We start from the raw sequence: 8,418 nt of genomic DNA, 5'->3' as shown, positions 1-8,418 counted from the left end.
CAGATAAAAATACAAAATATCAAACTACAAATTTAAAACTTAATTAAAAGGCAAATATTAATAGTTGGTCTAATTAAAATTATTTTAAAACCCCTCTAAAAATTTTCCCCTAGGCCAGTCCCGCAAGCTGGAATAACCATGTCTTAAGGGCGCGGCGGAAGGAAGGGAGATCAGGGATCACCCTGATCTCTGGGGGTAGCTCGTTCCAGAGGGTGGGAGCTCCCACTGAGAAGGCCCTCCTCCTTGGGGTCGCCAGCTGGCACTGTCTGGCCGACGGTACCCTGAGGAGGCCCACCCTGTGGGAGCGTACAGGTCGATGGGGGGTAATCTGCGGCATGTTGAGTTTCATGTAAGCTACATAAAGGGAGACCAGGCTCAAGAGACAGTAGCTGGGACCTTGGAGCCCTGGTGGCAGATCCCTTAAACCAGGGGTCTTCAAACCTGGCCCTTTTATGACCTGTGGACTCCAACTCCCAGAATTCCTCAGCCAGCATGGACCATATAAGTCAGGGGTCTTCAAACTTGGCCCTTTGATGACTTGTGGGCTTCAACTCCCAGGCATGTTGGCTGAGGAATTCTGGGAGTTGAAGTCCACAAGTCATCAAAGGGCCAAGTTTGAAGACCCCTGCCTTAAACAATCCCTTAAACATGAGCCAGCCGTGTGCAGCAGCAGCAGCCAAAACAGCTAATACAATCCTGGGTTGTATAAAAACGGAGGGATAGAATCAAAATCACGTGAAGAATTAGTAAAGCCTTAGTGAGGCCACACCTGGAATCCTGCATCCAGTTTTGGTCCCCACGTTACAAAAAAGATGGTGAGACTTCGTGGAAAGTGCAGAGAAGAGCAACTAAGAAGATTAAAAGCCTGGAGACTAAAATATACAAAGAACGGTTGCAGGATTTGGGAATGGCCAGAAAAGAAGGACTGGGGGGGGGAAACACATGATACTACTGTTCCAATATCTGAGGGGTAGCCACGTAGGTGGGGAGGGGGGGGTCAACTTATTTTCCAAAGCCCCAGAAGGCAGGACAAGAAGCAACAAATGGAAACTAACCAAGGAGAGAAGCAACCAGGGATTAAGGAGAAACTTCCTAACAGTGAGGACAATTGAGCAGTGGAACAGCTTGCCCCAACAAGTTGTGCGTGCTTCAACACTGGAGGTTTTTAAAGAAGAGACTGGACAGTCACTTGTCTGAAATGGTAGAGGGTCTCCTGCTTGAGCGGGGTAGGGGGGGGGGGTTGACTAGAAGACCTCCAAGGTCCCTTCCAGCTCTCTTCTGATTGATTGAAAGATGTTGGGCTAAATTATGGTTGTAATAATAATAATAATAATAATAATAATAATAATAATAATAATAATAATAATAATAATAATAATAATAATAAAAAGTTGGAAGGGACCTTGGAGGTCATCTAGTCCAACCCCCTGCTCAGGCAGGAAACCCTAGACCATTTCAGACAAATGGCTGTCCAGTCTCTTCTTAAAAACTTCCACTGTTGGAGCATTCACCGCTTCTGGAGGCAGGTTGTTCCACTGGTTAATTGTTCTCACTGTCAGGAAGTTTCTCCTTAGTTCTAGGTTGCTTCTCTCATTGATGAGTTTCCATCCGCTGCTTCTTGTCCTGCCTTCAGGCGCTTTGGAGAATAGCTTGACTCCCTCTTCTTTGGGGCATCCCCTGAGATATTGGAACGCTGCTATCATGTCCCCCCTCGTCCTTCCTTTCATTAAACTAGACATACCCAATTCCAGCAATTGTCCTTTATGTTTTAGCCTCCAGTCCCCTGATCATCTTTGCTGCTCTTCTCTGTACTCTTTCCAGAGTCTCAACATCTTTTTTACATCGTGGTGACCAAAACTGGATGCAGCATTTGAAGTGTGGCCTTACCAAGGCCTTGTAAAGTGGTATTAATACTTCACCTGATCTTGATTCTATCTCTCTGTTAATGCAGCCTAGCACTGTGTTGGCCTTTTTGGCAGCTGCAGCACAATTCTCCAATTAGTTTGAAATGCAGGCTTTCCCTCCATTACTCCACCCCGCCATTTCCTATCATCTCTTATTTCAAAAGCTCTGAATACAATATTGTTATGTCTAGCTAAACTCCCGTGCACATTCCATCTCCTCCCGCACTATCATCTAATTCTCAGAGTTAAGCATTAGAAAGAAAAAGGCTGCATCTCCACATATTGTCAAAGCAAGAACAGCCAATGTTAGCACCCTTTACTTCCAATTTTTTTTAAAACCTAACTTTGTTAACGTTATTATTTATGATTTCGCCGTCTCCTCGGATAGCCAGATGGGCGGCATATAAATTTAATCCATCAAGGAACGTCTCCTAATTAATAAGCGAGGCCGTGGCAGCCCTGTTACCTGTCCGTAGATGCGGTTCGGCTTCTTCCCTCGGCAGTTAAACAGGGCCCACCGCTTGTACTTCACGTTGCAGACGTGAACGTCGTTGCCGTTACTCTCTCCAAAGGGGATGCCGGTGCCGCCAAAGACCAAGAGGTTATTGCCGTGCAACACAACTGCGAAAGACAACACAAAACGGGGGGGGTTTAGGTGACCGAGAGAAGCAAGAAGGAAACGGATCCATACTAGGTTGCAAAAGACAGCGTCAGTCCTGGGCTTACGACCGCGACGGAGCCAAACGTTTCCGTCGCGGGAGCAAACCGGTTGTTAAGTGAGGTTTGCCCCCAGTTTACGCCCTTTCTCGCCACGGTTGTTAAGGAAAACGCGGCCGTTGTTCAATTCGTAACGCGGCTGTTAAATCAACCCGGCTTCCCCGTTGACTTGGCTTGTCGTAAAAAAAACTGGATCACGTGATCCGGTGTCGCTGTCACATCGAATTAAATGAATTTGGGGTCCAATCGGAACCCGGAATGCTTTCAGATGCCCATAGAAGTCAAGCAAAAATAAAAAATAAAAAAGGAATATAATGCAATATATTTCTGGCATCCATTATTTGACTTCAGTTTTAGTAACGGATTTAAATCAAAGGCAGAATTCAAAATACAGACGCTTCGGCACACAAGTCCCACTCTAAAGGACGGGTAGTCCTCGGCTTATGACCACTGAGCCCAAACTTTCTGTCGCTCAGTGAGACATTTGTTAAGTCAGCTCTGCCCCCATTTTATGACCTTGCTTGCTGTGGTGGTTAAGTTAGCAATACGGTCGTTAAGCGAATCCGGTCTCCACACTGACTTCGCTTGTCGAAAGGTCGTAGAAGGGGAGCACGTGACCCCGGGACCCTGCGACCGTCGTAAATGTGAGTCAGTTGCCAAGCGCCTGAATTTTGATCACGTGACCCTGGGGACGCTGTGACCGTCATAAATATGAGTCAATTGCCAAGCGACTGAATTTTGATCACGTGACCACGGGGCGATGCCGCAATCGTCCTAAATGTGAAAAAAATGCTCATGTCGCTTTTTTCACTGACGTAACTGCGGTCACTAAACGAACGGTTGTAAGTCAAGGACTGCCGGTAATCGAGCACAGAGAAGTTTCAACGACACACGTAACGTAATAGCCTCGTCCTCAATCTTATTCTAATATAGTTTTTTGCACAGAGAAGCGTGCTTAATTGGACGTATTCAATTAAGAGACCCAACTGGGAAAGAGACAAAAATGGGAAAATGCAGCCTAATCAAATGATCTGAAAAGGTAGGAAAGGGAAAGGCAAGAACAAAATCCGATGGCGCGATCAGCGTGGCGCACTTGAAACCGTTTGCCCGTTTGCCACTTACGCGACATGGATGCCAACTCGCGGGGCATGTAGCCCTCCGTGCCCATCTGGTACCAGGTGCCGGTAGCAAAGTTGTATCGCCAGAGTTCCCGAAAGAGCGGGTAGTCCTCGTTCTCCGGCCCTCCGGATTCGTCGTAGTCAGGATTGTATCCTCCGAAGACGTAGAGATTGGCATTGTCTGCTACGCAGCGGTGGCCGCTCCTGGCCGGTGGCACCCTGTGGCCTAAAGCAGAATAAAGCCCTTAATGAGGAATAAATAAAGGATGAAGCAGCGGAAGGCAGGACAAGGACCAACGGATGGAAACTAGTCAAGGAGAGAAGCGACCTGGAATTAAGGAGGAATTTCCTGACAGTGAGGACAATTAACCAGGGGAACCGCTTGCCACCAGAAGTCATGGGTGCTCCATCACTGGAGGTTTTTAAGAAGAGACTGGACAGCCGCTTGTCTGAAATGGTATAGGGTTTCCTGCCTGAGCAGGGGGTTGGACTAGATGACCTCCGAGGTCCCTTCCAACTACATGATTCTATGTTCAATTTGGAGAAATAAGGAGGAATTTCCTGATGGTGAGGACAATTAACCAGTGGAACCGCTTGCCATCAGAGGTTGTGGGTGCTCCATCACTGGAGGTTTTTAAGAAGACACTAGACAGTCACTTGTCTGAAACGGTATAGGGTTTCCTGCTTGAGCAAGGGGTTGGACTAGAAGACCTCCAGGCTCCCTCCCAGCTCTCTTGTGATTGATTGATTGACTGATTGAAATGGTACAGGATCTCCTGCTTGAGCAGGGGGCTGGCCTAGAAGACCTCCAAGGTCCCTTCCAGCTTCTAAGAAACCTGGTTTAGCGTTACCCCTGCAACACTTCAGAGATTGCCTGAAAACTGCCATTTCATTCAATCCAGAGACTGAATATGTCTCTCTTGTTTTTCTTTCCCAATTTCTTTTTCTTTCTTGCACCAGATTGTAACAATACCCCTAGCTCTAAGAAGAAAAAAAAAAGCGTATTTTTTGACCCAGGAAAGCAGGATGTAATACAGTAAATCAAATCCACCCAGAAACAAACAGCATTTTTTCCCCCTCCTATTTGCTTGGGGGCAAGACTATACAGTTTAAGCATGGACTTCATAGGTGCAAAAAAATCTAATCTGACAAGAAGCTCAGCTTGGTCCAGCAGTAGGAAAGGACGCTTTCCAGAACAGGACATGCACAGAAGGAAAATCAATTTGGTGCAGAGGTTAAAGGTTTAGAAATGGGGAGCCCGTAATTTTTTTTAGTGCTGTCGTTTTCAAAATTCCTGTTAGCTGACCAAAGCTGCTGAAAAAGGAACAGCATAACTTCCTAGTACTTTCACGTGGTTAGTAAATCCCTGCAGATGCAAAAAGCACAGCCTTCCTCAAGTTGAGGTCAGCTCTCAGTGACTGCCACAGAGTTTCCCTGCTAAAAATAGGGAAGTGAGGATCCATCTCCCTCTCCTAGCTCTGCTTTCGATGTCTATCTTTATCTACACTGTACGACTTAGAAGATTCGTAGCTCAGGGTTGAAGTTTTGAGTCCTTGGTGGTTTGTGAGCTGGGCTGTTTCCTTGCAGACGTTTCATGACCCGACTAGGTGACATTATCAGGGAGTGGAAGTTGCAGAGAAGAGGAGGAGGAGAGGAAAGAGAAAGGAAAGAGAAAGGAGGAGAAGGAATGAAGGCGGAGAAGGAGGAGAAAGAGGAAGGACTGTGGATCCTTGATGCTCTCTGAGTTGGGTTGTTTTCTTGCACATGTTTCATGACCCAACTAGGGAACAGCATCAGTGCTAGAAGATAGTGGGGTTTACGAGGAGGAAGATGACTGTGGGGTCCTTGCTGCTCTCTGAGCTTGGTGGTTTCCTTACAGATGTTTCATGACCCAACTAGGTGACATCATCAGGGAGTGGAAGTTGTATAGAAGAGGAGGAGGAGGAGAAAGAGAAAGAAGGAATAAAGGTGGAGAAGGGGGGAGGAAAAAGAGGAAGACAGTGGGGTCCTTGGTGCTCTCTGAGCTTGGTGGTTTTCTTGCAGACATCTCATGACCCAAGTAAGTAACATCATCAGTGTTAGAAGGGAGCGGGGGTTACTTTCTGTTTATGTACAACTGGCTTGCCCTGTCAGTGTTGGTGGGAGTGGTCTCGGAGGTTCCTCCTTTGTTATTCTGAGTAGGTAACTCCTTGGGTTGGGGTATAAACAGAGAGCCAACCCCACACCCTCCTAATACTGATGATGCTACCTAGTTGAGTCGTGAAACGTCTGCAAGAAAGCCAACAAGTTCAGACGGCATCAAAGACCCCACCGTCGTCCTCTCTTCTTCGCAAAGCTAACTCCTTTCTAGCACTGATGATGTTACCCAGTTGGCTCATGAAACGTCTGCAAGGAAAACCACCCAGCTCCGAGAGCACCAAGGACCCCACAGTCCTTCCTTCCTTCCTTCCTTCCTTCCTTCCTTCCTTCCCCTTTCCAGCACTGATGACATTCCCTAGTTGGGTCATGAAATGTCTGCAAAGAAACCACCAAGCTCAGAGAGCACCAGGGACCCCACACTTGTTCTCTCTCTCTCCTTCCTTCCTTCCTCTCTTCTTCCTTCCTCTGTCTACTCTATTCTCCTTCCTCCCTCCCTCTTTTTCCCCTTCCTTCCTTCCTTCCCTGGTCAGGTTCCCTATTCGGGTTATAAAACATCTGCAAGGAAACCCCCAAGCCTGAGAGTCCTTCTTCTCTCTCTTCCTCCCTTTTCCTCCTCTTCACTCCCTTCCAGCACTGATTATGTTACCTAGTTGGGTCATGAAACGTCTGCAAGGAAGCCACTCAGCTCAGACAGCACCAGGGACCCCACAGTCCCTCCTCTTCCTCCTCCCCCTCCTCTAGCACTGATGATGTTCCCTAGTTGGGTCATGAAACGTCTGCAAGGAAACCACCAAGCTCAGAGAGCACCAAGGACCCCACAGTTGTTCTCTCTCTCTCCTTCCTTCCTTCCTCTCTCTTCTTCCTTCCTCTGTCTACTCTATTCTCCTCCCTCCCTCTTTTTCCCCTTCCTTCCTTCCTTCACTGGTCAGGTTCCCTATTCGGGTTATAAAACATCTGCAAGGAAACCCCCAAGTCTGAGAGTACCAAGGACTCCAAAGTCCTTCTTCTCTCTCTTCCTCCCTTTTCCTCCTCTTCACTCCCTTCCAGCACTGATTATGTTACCTAGTTGGGTCATGAAACGTCTGCAAGGAAACCACCCAGCTCAGAGAGCACCAGGGACCCCCCAGTTCTCCTTCCTTCCTTCCTTCTCCTCTTCACTCCCTTCCAACACTGATGCTGTTCCCTAGCTGGGTCATGAAACGTCTGCAAGGAAACCACCCAGCTCAGAGAGCCCCAAGGACCCCACCCTGGGATTTCCTGGTGGTCCCCTATCCAGGCACTAACCCTAACAAGGACTGACCATGTCTCCCCCCCCACTTTCTCAGACCAATCACCCCAGCCAAGACCCGCAGTCCCAACTCTGCCCCCCCACCTTTAAAGCGGCTCACCCGCTACCTCCTCCAGGGGGCCTCCCTCCCAGGTAAAGTGCCCTGGAGCAAGGAAGCTCCACTCCCCGCCCACTCTGCCTCCTCCAGGGGGGCAGGAGCAGCCTTCCCGGGGCCCGCTGGAGGAGGAGGAGGAGGGAGGGCGACGGAGGGCCGGTCACGCCCGACCGGGCCTACCTCGCAGGGCTGTTGCGGCGAGGCCTAGCAAGCCAAGAGGCGAACGGAGCGAGGGAGAGGCCTCCCTCTCACTCACCGCCGCGTCCAGGGCCGGGTGGGAGGCGGACGAAGCGGTTGAGGAGCCCCCCGGGCGGGGCCTGGGTGGCCGGCCCGTCGCCGCTGCCCCCTCCGCGCTGCCCGTTGCCGTCCCAGGCCTCTCCGTCGGCCGCAGACATGCTCCCCGCCGGGCCGGGCCTCGCCCCGCGTCCCCCCAACGGCCGACCGGCGGAGCCCACCTCAGCCGCCTCAAGGGAGCGCGACAAGGCGGCAGCGGCGGGGGCCCCTAGAGCGGCGTTTTTCCCCCCCCCGTCCGCGGGCCAATCAGCCTCGCCCTTGCTCCGCGGCAGCCAATCGGAGGCGCGCGTGTTGCGAGGCGAAGCAGGGAGGGCGGATTACCATAGAGAGCGGTCGCGTTGACCACCCGCCGGCACCACGTGACCGGCAGGGAGCCGCGGGTCGCCGCCGATCCTCCCTCCGCTTCGCGCGGCCTGCGTCGTCGGCGCGCAGGGCAGGCAGAAGCAATCGAAGCCAGAAAGGCTTCTCTCGCTCGCGCGCGTGCGTGCGCCTTCTTCGCAAGGGCTGCTGGGGGCTGTAGTTCCGCAAGGCAGTAGCCGCCAACGGCTATTTTCAATAGACTCGGCCACAATTCCTGAAATTATCCGGCAAGGTGTTGCATTTTTCAGATTTTTGCAGCCTGGTTCTATCTTGTGGTCTCCAGCCGGTGGCTGGGGATGATGGGAATTGCAATGACCACCCTGGGGAAAAAAGCAACAGGTTGGGAAGGCAGACTTGAAATAGATAAAAATAGAAAGATTAAAAAAAAAACCTAATAATAAATAGCCTCTCTAAGATCTCAATAAAAATTGAGTGTCCCACCATCGGTTCTTTGTGGTGTACCGACAGTCCTGGACTTACAACTATTCATTTAGTGAGTGTTCA

At 50.0% G+C, this 8,418-nt stretch overlaps 1 protein-coding gene across 1 annotated transcript in view; it reads right to left on the bottom strand.

Moving 5' to 3' along the window:
• The window catches only part of KLHDC10 (kelch domain containing 10), a 17,080-nt gene extending 9,425 nt beyond the window's left edge, over positions 1 to 7,655 (bottom strand). Inside the window, exons 1-3 of the mRNA XM_015829379.1 lie at positions 7,517 to 7,655; positions 3,744 to 3,965; positions 2,371 to 2,525 (exon numbers count right to left, since the gene is read on the bottom strand). Of these exons, the coding sequence (XP_015684865.1) occupies positions 2,371 to 2,525; positions 3,744 to 3,965; positions 7,517 to 7,655 (516 nt within the window). The remainder of the gene's footprint in view (positions 1 to 2,370; positions 2,526 to 3,743; positions 3,966 to 7,516) is intronic.
• Between the last annotated feature and the right edge of the window lie 763 nt (positions 7,656 to 8,418).

The sequence above is a fragment of the Protobothrops mucrosquamatus genome, unplaced genomic scaffold (genome assembly GCF_001527695.2).
Source record: "Protobothrops mucrosquamatus isolate PMUCROS unplaced genomic scaffold, P.Mucros_1.0 scaffold5996, whole genome shotgun sequence".
In the NCBI taxonomy this organism is placed as follows: Eukaryota; Metazoa; Chordata; class Lepidosauria; order Squamata; family Viperidae; genus Protobothrops; species Protobothrops mucrosquamatus.
The sequence above is the reverse complement of the archived record's forward strand: the minus strand, read 5'-3'. Positions and strand labels throughout refer to the sequence as shown.